The sequence below is a fragment of the Drosophila obscura genome, unplaced genomic scaffold (assembly GCF_018151105.1).
Source record: "Drosophila obscura isolate BZ-5 IFL unplaced genomic scaffold, ASM1815110v1 contig_137, whole genome shotgun sequence".
In the NCBI taxonomy this organism is placed as follows: Eukaryota; Metazoa; Arthropoda; class Insecta; order Diptera; family Drosophilidae; genus Drosophila; species Drosophila obscura.
In genome coordinates, this window is record NW_024542721.1 from 1,612,421 (window position 1) to 1,626,450 (window position 14,030).

Genomic DNA, 14,030 nt, shown 5'->3' on the forward strand with positions numbered 1-14,030 from the left:
TTGCCAAATGATCCAGACATTTCGTTGCCAGGAATGGAGCAGATGTGGTCCCATATGTGACTGTTTTTAAGCGATAGTACCTGATATCTTCAGATGGATTGTTTCTCCAGACTATCATCTGATGAAATTGATCCTCTGGATTTATCCACACTTGTCGGTACATTTTCTCGATGTCCGCTGTGAATACGTGAATACTTATGTATACGAAAACGTAGTAGAATGGACATAAGTTCACTCTGAACTGTGGGTCCGGCATGCAGAATGTCGTTTAGAGACTTTCCACTTGTTGATTTACATGATGCATCAAACACGACCCGTAACTTTGTGCTGGTGCTCTCAGGTTTGAGTACACAGTGGTGTGGTATGAAGTAGTGTCCCTCCGGCACTTGAGTTGCTGGGACCATCTTCATGTGTCCAAGTCCTTCATATTCATTCATAAATTCCACATAGCCTTTCCAGGTGTCTGGTGAAATCCGTCGCTCTAATGCCAGTAATCGTTTTGTTGCAGTTTCCAAAGACCCCCCCAGGGCTGAAGAGTGTTCGGAAAAAGGGAGTTTTACTATCAACCTGCCATCCGATGCTGTTTGTAAGTTCTCTATAAAGTGAGCTTCGCAATGTGCTTCGATTGGCGTGCGTGGTTTTTTTTCCGTCTCTAAGTTGTCCAGAGTCCAGAATTTTTCCATTAGCTCGTTGAGTCCAATTGCACAAATGGATGCGGAGTTGTGTGCAGACCTGATTTTTCCTGCCACAATCCATCCCAATTTTGTATTTTGCAGCAACGGGCCTCCTGAATTTGGCTGTTTTCATCTGGGAGTAGAAGCGAATAAAAGTGCTCTGCTCCGATGAGCATGTCGACTTTTCCCGGCTTATAGAAATCCGGATCTGCCAGTGGGCAATTGTTTGGTATGTTCAAGTTCATTTCATTGAGTGCCTGCGCTGGTTGATCAGCAATTATCTGAGGTAGTACGAATGCTTCAATTCTTTGCGTAAATCCGCCGTGAAGGGATTTTATTTGCACATTTACTCGTGCTCTGCTGGTCTTTGACTGACCTCCAATTCCTTCGATGCGTAATGTTGTATCATTAAGTTTTACTGACAACATTGATGCCATTCGCTCAGAGATCAGGTTGATCTGTGATCCTGAATCCAGCAAGGCTCTGAATTTGGCTCTCTGTCCATTGTTTGCTTCTACTGCTACTTTTGCTGTAGCTAACAGGTTGTAATTATTGTTACTTGCTGCGCCAACCGTCGGTGCTCTTGGTTCTGTACTTACGCCCGATGGTATGTCCAAGTGTATTGTGTTTTTTGTCGCATTTGAAATATGTCCGACCTGGGCATGCATTTGTTTTGTGGCTTGTTTTAAAACAGTTGACAGACAATTTCTGCTTTTGTACCCAATTTAGTCGTTCTGATGGTGATTTGGAGCGAAACTCATCGCATCCGTAGAGCCAATGGCTTGCCTTCTTGCAGAATGAGCAGAGAGGCGTCTTCGATTTTCCAGTGTTTACTGTTGCACATGTTGTGCCTTTTGGCTCTTTCCTTGACATTTGTGTCTTTTTGCCTGTTCCTAGAACTCGAACTCTTTGTTCTAGGAACTGAAGCATTGTGTCCAAGGCCTGTATTGAGCTTCCTTTGAGCTTCCCAATGATTGCTCGTACAAGGCTCTGTTAGTGACATCCAGCTTATTTTTGATGACGGCAATCAATATTGGATCCCATGTGGATATATTGATGCCCAATCCCTTTAGTGATGCCAGGGATTCGATAGTTGTAACGTACAACTCTTTTAATGACTTGGAGTCGTCATTAACTGTGTTATAATTTAGGAAGCGGTTTAATACCGTGCTAGCGACGTCTCTGGGATTGTTGTATGTATCAATCAGAATTTCCCAGGCGCTCAAATCGTTTTCTTCCTTTAGATCGATATGTCGGATCAATCTTTCTGCCTCTCCAGTTACGGTTGTTTTCAGATACCACATCTTCCGAACTGTGGGCATGTTTGTTTCATGTATCATACATGAAAACAGGTCATAGAACTGGGACCATTTTAGTATGTCCCCATCAAACTTGGGAATGTAAATGCGTGGAAGCTGCACGTCATTATTGTTTGATGTGGCTGGTTTTGCCAATGCACTTTGAACCTCTTTTTCCAGGGTCAGGTAGGCTTCCATGTTGTATCCTCCTTCCTCTGGGTTATCGTATTCTTCGTGGATAGTAAAATGGACTTCTTGTGCTTGAGTCCATAGTGATTTTATCAAATCACTTGATGTACGTCCTCCCGCCTCTGAGAATTGTCTCAGAATGCGTTTTATGGACGCTAGTGAAGGCAGTTTTCTGTAAGCCTCCGTTGGATGCTGGCTCTGATCATTCGATTGTGGTTCGACATTTTTACCCACATGAGCACTTGATGCCTGATTTAGCTTGTCCATGCTTTCAGTAAACATCGCAACGTACGTTTTTAGTGTTTTACGCAAGTCCTCACGAAATTTAACGTAGTGGTCGGTCTTATATGCCTTTGATATCTTGGTGTCGATTTCGTTAAATCTATTCCATGCATCCTCGAGAGCCGCCTTTTTTGTTTGGAAGTACGTTATATTCTGTTTCCTTTCTGGAGAGTCTTTTTTGAAGTTCCTAATTATCTTCGAAATTTCATCTCCAATTTCTTGCTGCTCTTTTAATGCCTCTGTGGCGGCAGCGTGTTCCTCCTTGTGGGAATCCATTTTGCCTCTTACTTATACTTTGACCCGTTGGGAGTATTTTATTCGCTTTGCAGCTGGATACGCTCCTATTCGCAACCGATGTGGTTCAAAGTATAAGTACAGACGACGTACTGAATGGAGGTTTTGTGCTGGTGAAACGCACTTGTGATCTTGATATTATTAATCGTTGATCTTGTTGGCTTATGATCTGAAAGTGACAGATCTGCCAATTTGTTCTACTTATTGGTAGGAGATTCTACCGTAAGTATGTGGCTTGTTGCCAGTTTGTGTTGAAAAGTCCTGGTGACTTCTTCAGTGTGATCTGCAGGTTTTTCCTGCGTCGGGGTCACCAAATGTTAATGTGTGTGTTTTGGTATGCATACGGTACATAAACCGTCCACAAATTTGCAGTTGGACTGCGGAGAGGGTTTGCTACGTCGAGCAAATGAGGGTCTGAAGACACGGCGACAGCCTCTGTTGATTGCAGTTGTAGAGAATGAGTGAACAGGCAGTGATGGTACTGTTTCTGATACTGATTTTATTCAACAAACTTAATTTCTATTTATAGGTAACAAAAGGTACAGAAAGTGCTGAGTCTAGTAAGAATATGGTAAAAGGGAATTGGAATTAATATTGAATTAATTTGGATTTAATATGATATTGTGTTATTGGGCAATTGTGATAGTCAGCAATTGCACCAGTGTTTTTGCCCTCTGACGAGCGATCGCATGGTTGGCAGAAATTGCTGCAGAAGCGGTTATTGTTGACTCAGCTACAATGCTTTGTCGTTTGTTATTATGTCTCCCGTTACATGGGTCGACCTGACTTATTCGATAAGTGTATATTATGTAATATTAATTACTGCATAAATATGCGACTGAACAGGTTGTGCATAAAAATCACACCAAGCCTTTTTCTACGACTAACTAAGGTTGGAAGGTCTATTAAAAGCAATCTACGAGGATAAGATGGCAAGTTTTTCTGGACTAATTTTATACGGTCCTGGTGTACTTTGTACTGGGGGCACCATACACAAGAGCCGTACTCTAAAATCGGACGAACAAGCGAGATGTAGAGAGTCTTCGTTATATAGGGGTCGTCAAATTCCTTTGACCACCTCTTTAGAAACCCAACCACACGCATGGCTTGGTAGAAATGTGTTCAGAAAACTTTAACTTTGAGTCTAATTTAACACCAAGATCATCAACCAAGGTAATTCTCTCAAGAGAACCACCGCAGAGGCTATAAGGAGCCAAAAGGGGTCTGGAGCGATGAAATGTCATTACTTTGCATTTCGAGGCATTTAGGTGTAACATATTTGCACAACACCAGGACTGAAAGTTATTGAGATTGGATTGCAAGCGAGAGTGAAATGAAATGTCCTTATACTGGACACAAAGTTTAACATCATCCGGATACATGAGTACTCGAGAGTTTGTTAATACTGAAGGCAGATCATTAATAAAGAGTGTGAATAGCAGGGGGCCTAGATGGCTGCCCTGTGGTACTCCAGAAGTAACCTTAACTGGTGAAGAGAAGGAATTTTTGAAGAGGACTCTTTGAGACCTAAAACGAAGGTAGCTAGAAATCCATCTCAAAAGATTAGGCGGAAACCCTAAAAGGTTAAGTTTTTGTGCTAAAAGGGAATGGTTTACAGAATCGAATGCTTTACTAAAATCTGTGTAAATGACATCCGTCTGCAAGTTACCTTGAAAGCCTTTAAAGATAAAAGAGGTAAACTCTAATAAATTTGTGGTTGTTGATCGTCGCCTTATAAATCCGTGCTGGGACGGAGATATAAGTGATTTGCAGAGATGTTGCAAGTGCCGAGTTAAAATTTTTTCAAACATTTTAGGAATAGCGGATAACTTAGATATACCTCTATAATTATTTGCATCAGACTTGCTACCTTTCTTATGGAGCGGAATAATAAAAGATTCCTTCCAGATGGGGGGGAAGCATGAAGAGTTAATGAATAGGGTGAATAGTTTAAGCAAGGGTCCACACAGAGCGTCGGCACAGTACCTAAGTACACAGCCGGGAACTCCGTCGGGACCTGGTGAAAACACCGGCTTAACTAGTCGAAGATCATGAAGCAGTGAGCTTTCATTTAACAAGGGGCTGAAGATGCCATTCGACCTTGGTAAACTGTATGGATACAGCTGACCAGAGTAGCTTTCATAAGAATAGGTTGTTTGGAAAAATTTGGCAAAAAGATCGGCAATTGCCTGAACATTGTTTGCTGACATATTGAGAAATGATAGCGAGGATGGATGTGCGGACGTTCTACGCTTACTATTTACGAAGCTGTAAAACTGTAGGGTCCTGTGAAAATCGTATCCTGCATCGAGATAGGTAGTTTTTATAGCATTGAGCGTTAAGAACGGAGAAATTTGACCGAGCTATTACATAGTGAGAAAGAGAAGAGGAAGAACCAACATCTCGAAATTTTTTATAAAGTCTTGATTTTCTAAATATCTAAATTTTTTAGACTGGATAACTCTTTGGTAAACCAAGGAGGCTTTCCAGATCTAACCGGACAAGAAAGTGGGACACAAGAATCAAAAATGTGTCAAGTACATTGTAAAAAATGTTTGTGCCTTTCATAACGTCAGTGCACAAGTACAGAGCGGACCAATCAAAATCCCTAATAAGGTTATTAAGCTTCGTAAACTCGGCTTTACGAAAGCAGCGGACACGCTCAGATAGCCTACCCGTTCGATCCAATACAGTAGGCCCAATATTGACCAACACTTCGAATTTAGGATGGTAGGAGTCTTCAGTTATAGTGAGCGGAAGGGCTCGGGTTAACAACGCTATGGTCGGATCCGAGACAAAGCACAGATCAAGCATTCGACCCAAGGAATTTTTCACATGTTTGACTTGAGACAGGGAAAGGTCTAGCAAGCCGTCGATAAAGTCATGTCGTGACATGGGCACAAGGTTATTAGACTCGTTTACCGAAGACCAAACAGTACCTGGCAAATTAAAATCACCAAGAACTATCATATGGTCTTTATCTGATAGCGAGCAAGAAACAGTTTTTAAAGCGGACAGGTGATGCTCGTATATTAAGATATCCGAGGAAGGTGGAATATACGAGCAAGTAATGAAAATGGAAAAGCCTGGGAGAATCAGTTTTACGCACAGGAATTCCAGTTCTTGTTGAATCTGGACCATGAAATGTTCCGACGTGAAGTTTGAGTCCACTGCAATAAGGACCCCACCTCCACGTCGAGACAAACGGTCATTTCTAAAAATTTTGTACCGACCTGCCAAAACTTCGGAACTAAGGATGTCCGGCTTTAACCAGGTCTCGGTGAACACAATAACGTGGGATGAGAATGCGAGACTCTCAAGGAAAAGAGTGCTGAGCTTACTACACAAGCCTCTAGCATTCTGGTAGGTAACTACAAGAGAGGAAGTTAGTTTTTTGGATGGGTGGAAGTAGAGGTGGAAGATGAGGATGGAGATGGATCACTGGTCTGAATGCTAGGAAGAGTAATGGGAGGCCTATTCTTTTACTTAGCCTTAAACTCTTTAACCACCAAATGCTCGCGTCCCTCGCCGAAAGTCCCCACAACAACTACAAATTTATTGTAGCAGACCCTGGACAGACTGAGTTTACCCCAGCCTAAAATAGGTTCTTTATAAATTGGTATTTGCTGAATCTGCATAGCGGAAGGTGACGGCTGAATGTAGATCAGAATAGTTAGGGGGATCGAGAATTTTGTGCTGTCTCCTCTGATTGCGAAATAACGCAAGATGTGGGGAGACCGAGAATTTTGTGCTGTCTTCGCTGATTGCGAAATAACGCAAGAGGTGGGGTGTTTTAAATTGTTGTGTGGACAAGCAGGGGTAGAATTTTTGATCGAGAGTGTGCGTTGCTTAAGACTATTTTATTTTCCGGAGGTGCTGACAAACCGCTATTTGTGGAGATCTGTGAATATCAGTTTGATTATTGTTCCCGACCAGCGCGGATGCGCTGAAACCACACTGGCTTGAGGCATGGTTCGTTACACTGCAATGCTGTTGTTTCGTCATGTCATCGTCTTAGTCAATGTTTTATGTTAAGATTATTTTGAATTCTTAAAGCCTAGTGTAAGTAGGTTAGGGCAAGGCGGGAGCGCAATTATTTACGGGATTTTTGTAAAAATTTCGACAAAAAAATATCGCACTATGGCACGCATTTCCATAGAATAGTATTACTCACAGAATCTGGGGCAGCTACAGAGGACAACGCAGAGGACGCCCTCACTAACTGCGCGGCCCAAGTACTAGCGACGGGTAGCCCCACCTTTTACCCAAGTAGTCGTCGTTCCACACCCTTAAGCCTGGACTTTTTCGTCTACAAGTCGATCCCCAGCAACCTGCTCTCAGTCTGTGAGGAGCACGAGCTAAGCTCTGACCACTTACCATTAATCGCGAAACTAACGGCTACACTCCAGATGATCCCTGCCAAGATGAGGATACTCAAGACTGGAACAAACACAGCCATGTTAAAAGAAATTCAGGAACCTAAACACGGAGATTCGGACAACCAAGGAAGTGGAAGGGCCATTGACTCATTTGTGGCCAAGGTCTGCGAGGCTGCTGCAGCTGCTGCCCCACAAGGTCACCTATCCACTTAACCGTCGCGTACTCGAAGTCACAATAGCGGGACGTCGAGGGAAGTAGAAGGACTACTGCTTCTAAAAAAAAGGCTAAGGAAAGAATTCCTTCGCACCAATGACCGCAGGGTGGAGCGCAGCCAACAGACTGAGGAAAAAGCTATCACGAGCCGATACAAACGACAATCCACCACCAACTTCCCAGTAAGAAAGGCAGATGGCTCATGGTCGAGGTCAGCAGCGGACCGGGTGGCAGCCTTTGCAGATGAGCTGAAGTGCAGATTCAGACCATTCAAGACTTCCTTAGCGAGGAGACCTCCCGGTGGCCCCAATCACACTCCAGGAACTAAAGACGGAAATACGCATGCTCAAAAATAAAAAGGGCCCAGGAAAGGACAATATAGATAACAGAGTGGCAAAATTACTGCCACTCAGAGCGCTTTTGTACCTGTTACAAATACTGAATGCAACGTTGAGGTTGGGACACTTCCCCAAAGCATGGAAAGCCGCGCAGGTTGTCATGCTGCATAAGCCCGGAAAATTCCCGGAAGACCTGGCCAATTACTGGCCAATCAGCCTGCTCCCGACTTTTGGGAAGCTCCTGGAGCGCTGCATTCTTTGCAGATTATTGGACAGCCCATCCGTAAATCGAGCTATCCCTAATCACCAATTCAGGCTGAGGCATGGTACTCCGGAGCAACTGCATAGGGTGGTGGAGCATATCTGCTTCCACAAGAAGCAGTTCGTTGTAGCAGCGTACCTGGACATCCAGCAAGCATTCGACAGAGTTTTGCACGACGGATTATTTGCGAAGATAAAACCCCTGATAAACCCCCAGCTGTTCCTGATTGTTGGAAGCTTCCTAATGGAAAGAACGTTCCAAGTCGCACAGAGCGGAGCTATTTCCACGGTGAAGGTAATTGAAGCCGGAGTCCCGCAAGGCAGCGTGCTAGGGCCAACGCTGTACAGCCTTTTCACGCACGATATGCCTAAGAATAGCGTTGACAATACGGCTGGTACGTATGTGATGTGATGTGATGTGATTGCCACATTTGCCGACGACACAACAGTCCTGTCAAGGGCCAACTGCGCTTACGACGCCACGGACAACCTCCAGCGGTACCTTGAAAGGTTTGAGAACTGGGCATGTAGGTGGAATATCAGTGTGAACCCTGAGAAGTGTGTTGTGGCGAACTGTTGGAGCAGCGGAAGAAACATAAGTACCTGGGAATCTCGCTGGACACCCGCCTGATCTTTGCCAGCCACTCACGGATGGTCAGAACGCCTTGGAAAGCAAGGCTAGGAAACTCTACTGGTTTCTTAAGCCTAACAACAAGCTCAGCCTGGCCAACAAGATCCGCATATATAAGGTAATCCTGGCGCCTGCATGGAGGTATGGCATCCAGGTCTATGGTATCGCAGCGAAAACGAACCTGGACAAGATCAGGGTGTTTCAGAACAAGACCCTCCGAAATATCTGTGGTGCTGACCAAACTAAAGAGCCACCCGAACGTCTTCGCTAGAAGATTGGTAAGGAACAAAACCAGGCGAAGGCTAAACTGCACCCATCCGTCCGACGTGGCCACCAGGAACATATAAATTATTGTTGCATAATCTCCGTTGTCGTCCGTTGGTCCCGCATTTAACTTAAAATAGTAAATTGTAAATAGAAATTGTCATTGATCCTTAACAAAAGTTGCTAATCAATAGTTACATTACGTTAAGTAATTGTACTTTATTATCTGTGATAATTGATACAATAAACCTACATAATAAACCCTGAAAAAAAAACTCATTTAAAACCAGAAGATTATACGAACCCTGATAAAGCAGTAAAAGTGGGTTTGTTTTTTGCAAAATATAAATCAATATGAGTAATAATATTCTATGGGAATGCGTATGGGAGTGAGATATATTATCTTTCGACATTTTTCAAAAATCACGTTGCAAACCCTGTGCTTTGCGCTCTACACAACATTTAACACTCAACCCTGTTATTCTTTTTTTGTTTCGATTGTTAACCGGTCTTCGAGAAAACCTTCTACAACTTTATCAGGTGGTTAACTTTATCCCTACGACAACTAACCGGTACCGTAACCGGAAGTCGAGAAACCGGCCCTAAAAATGTAAAATTATGCTGATCCAGATAAATAAAAAAATAAATAACCTTTCCAAAAATGTCTTTAAGTGTAATGTGTTTTAGTGGTGTATCCAACCAAATCTATAGCCATAGAACTAGAGAATTAACAATTTAAATTATTAACAAAAAAAAAATGATTTTAAAATTTCAGACAAAATTCCTGCTCGCTTGGTGCTGTATTTTCTTTCATGGTCTGGTTTTCTTGTATCATTTATGATGCGTAATGATATGAATTTTGCTTTGATTGCCATATATCCAAAAGATAATACGAACCAGAACACAACTAATACCTCGTATTCAATCCCGGTAATGTGACTCTTAACATTTTCATAGAGAACTTCTAAATATGATTTACTTTTTTTTTTAGGAAAGTGGTACTGTTGACCAAACATCCATAGTAAAATCCGTCATAATAAGTTCATTCTATTGGTGTTACGTACTATCCCAGGTTGCAGGTGGAGTTGCCACTCATGTTTTTGGAACCAAGTGCGTATTTGGATGGTCACAACTGGCAACTGCTCTTTGTAGTCTACTTATTCCGTTGGCAGTAGAATTACATTACATTGCTGTTATTGTGTTACGTTCTATTCAGGGGTTTGCCTCTGGCTTAACTTGGCCTGCTATGTATGCCATAGTGGGGTACTGGATACCACTTACAGAACGGTCTCGTTTTATGTCAAGTTTTCAAGGATTTAGTATTGGAATCGGTTTAACATATCCATTATGTGGATTTATATTATCACAGTTTGGATGGCAATATGTATTTTATACTACGGGCACTTTAGGACTTGGATGGTGTTTATTATGGTATTTGCTCGCGTATAACACACCTCGTGAACATCCTCGTATTACTAAAGAAGAACTAAATTACATTGAGCTAAGTGTTAGTAAAGAGGTAAAAAATACCAAATTAAAAGTACCATGGCCGCAAATATTTAAGTCGTTGCCAGCTTGGGCAATTGCAATTACAACATTTGGAAGGATATTCCTGCATTATATTTTTATTGTAAATGGACCCACATTTATGGGCAACGTTTTAAAGTTTAATTTTGAAACAAATGGTTTTCTATCGGGAATGCCTTTTATTTGCTCATACTTCTCATCGGTATTGTTTTGTTATATTGCTGATAAATTTATATTGTACAAAGTCTTAAATCTTACTAATGTGAGAAAATTATTTACAGCATTATCACAGATCATTCCAGGGTTATTAATATACTGTATAGGATATGTAGATAATATACATCTTTTATTATCAATTTGGTTTATAGCAGTGATATTTATAACGGCATCCTATGCAGGAGCAATGGCAAATATAATTGACTTAGCACCGAATTATGGACATTCTGCTGCTGTATTAGCATTCTGCCAAACTATTCATATGTCAGCGTCTTTTATTTCACCTTTAACGGCTGGATTTATTGTAACTCAAGAGGTAAATTATAATATTATAATATATATAAATCGTTATTTATAAAGAACTTTGTCTTCTTAAGATTGATTTCTAAGTCTACTTCAGTGACGAACTGTTATAATCAACAGCAATAAAATGTCAGTTTACTGCCATTATTGTATGTGGTAAATGAAACTAACTTTTAGAAGGCAAATTTTTCATAAGCGATATTTTATAAAATTATTTTGTGCCTGTTTTTAAACGAGCATATTTCTAAAAAAGCTTACTTTGTTTTTAATGAGCTGTGAAGGATACTCCGCGACACTTAAATACGACCTATAAAATATTGCTAATCTTATACAAGATTATTCATTTGTCACATACACTTATGACAGTAAACTGAATGTATAAATCATTGTATAAATCAATGATACACTTTTGATACCTTTACAAATGTAAGTTCTAGAAAAAAACCTAATTTTTTTGACCGAGTGGTGTATGCGTAAGAATCTGGGAAGTGTTTTTCGAAAGTATTCTCCGGATCCACCAACACCCGAAATTATTCGGAACGAACAAGCTTTGGCGCAGGAGAATGTATCGAATGTATCGATCAAGTAAGCCGAGGATTGGGTTATCATGACGTCTTGACTGAAAATAGTTGGTCCTGGCTAAGAGTTATTTGGAATGATGTGAACAGAATCGGATCGATTCGAATTGCATCGATGTTGAAATTGTCTGGAAAACATTTTTCATGTGGTATTTGCAGACCTTGGCTATTTTCTTATTGAGGCGAGCCCCACGCCAGATTATGATGGTGAGCTTCTCACAGTGGGTGCTTTTTGCTGGTTCGTTATGTATTTAAGTCTGTCCGTCCATATGTCTGTCCGTCTCTATGAGCGCCTAGATCTGTTTCCAGATTCATGTAATATCACACTGTTACAAGTGTTTTCAAATTTTCGACCCCTTCCCCCCACATAAAGGCAGAACATCTGTGGCATCCAAAATTTTAAAGATACGAGTAAACAAAGAGCGCAGTATCGTTTATTTATAACCATGTCTACCTTACAACGTTCGCCTCGTTTATTCTTCAATTCTTGGCAGTCTGTGCTCTGTATCGGATTTCGAACTTTTTACTAACTTTATAGGGCCTTACAAAAGGATTTTTTTACGAAATTACTAGATAATAAATTTTGGTTTTGACGATGGAGCTATGGAGCGTGTTCACCAGCACAACTTGATCACCGCTCAGTGATGGATTTCATCCATAATGTTTTGAGTGCTGCTGAATGCCTAAAATGCCTTAATCTCTCTACGTCATAAACACAATCGGCTCAGATCCAATCGATATTGGCTTCGAAGCTTCGTGACTCGCACCTAAAATTGGACAAGTAAAGATAGAATATTTATCCGCAAAACCGCTTCTTTTTTTTTTACATATCTTTAGTATTTTACATTGTAATGAACTTTGCCATTCTAAAAAGCTGATAAATGTTGACCTGAACACTTTATAGCTTCAGCTTACCGTCTATGAAATATAAAGCTTTCAAATGCTAAATTGATGATTTTTATGCGGGACTTTTTATACGTATATAGGTGTTTCAATTCGGCGTCGCTTGTCGGATCTAAAATTGGTTGACCAACCCTCCGAAAATTGTACCGCTTAAAACATTGGTGGCCCAATTTTTTGGGCCCTTTCATAATTTGTAATCACAATCTGAAGTTCATATATAAGCAAAAAACATAACTTTGTCAAGAAAATTGTACCACCTTTCACAGGATTTTGAATTCATGGCGATAGAATATATATACATGAAGATATAACGAATCAAATTTAAAGTACACATCGTACTTTAGTAAATGTACCAAAGTTTAAGGTTTTAAGATATATTTTATTTCGACTTTTCCTGAGTTTTTAAAGTCAAAGTTTCGTAAAAAAAATCCCGCACAAATATAATAATTTTTTATTTGAAAGCTTAATATTTCCCAGACGGTAAGCTAAAACTACAAAGGGCTTGGGTCAAAATTCTAGCTGCATCAATAAGCTTTTCAGAATGGCAATTTTTTTTACAACCAGATGTAAGATACTTAAGTTATGTGAAAAAAAAAACGCTAATTCTGAAAGAGGAATAACAAAAAATACCAATTTTTAAAAATTCATTAAAAAAGTTATTCCATAGAAAAAAAACGAGAAGGGACGCTGCCCCGCGGTTAACGAATTTTAGCTCCACAGTCTCTCCATAGATTTTAATGAGCGATACCTTAAACGACGCCAAATTAACGCACCTATATACAAAAAAATAGAGGACACAAGATATAATTTTTTTTCGACTTTGCCTGAGTTTTTAAAGTCAAAATTTCGTAAAAAATACCGCACAAAAATCATAATTTTTGCATTTCTATGCTTTATATTTCCTAGACGGTAAGCTGTAATCACAAAGTGTTTGGGCTTAACTTCTAGCTGTTTTTATTATCTTTTCAAAATAGCAAAGTTCTTTACAACCAGACGTAAGATACTAGAGCTATGTGAAAAAAACAAGCGCTACCTCTGAAAAAAGCATAAAAAAAAAATACCAGACTTCAAAAATTCTTCAAAAAAAAGTTCTGCCATAGAAAAAAAACCATAATTCTTTAAAAAATTTTAAATCCCCATATCTATCAGAAAAAGTCGGTTTGGATCCTTGAGGAAAAAAAAAGTTCGATTTTGTCGAGTAGTGTTATACTACAAAAAGAAGAGAAGCGGGTAACGCGTTAAACTTACGTTTTGAGTTGACGAACGAAAATAATTTTTTTTGGATCAGTACGGAAAGATTTACTACATTGGGAAAGATAAAGTTTATAACATTGACTATTGACAGTAAGAAATTTGGAGCGAACAGACGAGTATTGACCAAAGTCAGATAAAGAACCAGTTCTCTGGTACTTTTTATGTAGCCGGGATTTTTTATTATACCCGTACTCAAAAAGAGTTAAGGGGTATATTAGATTTGTGGTAAAAGTGGATGTGTGTAACGCAGAGAAGGAAACGTTTCCGACCCCATAAAGTATATATATTCTTGATCAGCATCAATAGCCGAGTCGATTACCAGATTGCCAAATCTGAATCAGATCGGATCATAAATTTAGCCAGAATGAAGAAATTAATTTTTTGTTGCTTTCCCTGCCCCTTCCTACCGACGACAACGCAACTCA

General features: G+C 40.3%; 1 protein-coding gene across 7 annotated transcripts in view; it reads left to right on the top strand.

Annotated features, from left to right (window-relative positions):
- LOC111073237 (sialin) overlaps positions 1–14,030 on the top strand; it is an 82,392-nt gene that overhangs the window by 62,597 nt on the left and 5,765 nt on the right. For 2 of the 7 annotated variants that reach the window (XM_041595727.1, XM_041595730.1), the window contains 2 exons: positions 9,600–9,754; positions 9,816–10,883. In XM_041595727.1, coding sequence (XP_041451661.1) covers positions 9,600–9,754; positions 9,816–10,883 — 1,223 coding nt within the window. Of the gene's footprint in view, positions 1–9,599; positions 9,755–9,815; positions 10,884–14,030 lie in introns of those variants that run through there. The other 5 variants (XM_041595740.1, XM_041595749.1, XM_041595745.1 and 2 more) reach the window with 5 other exon arrangements.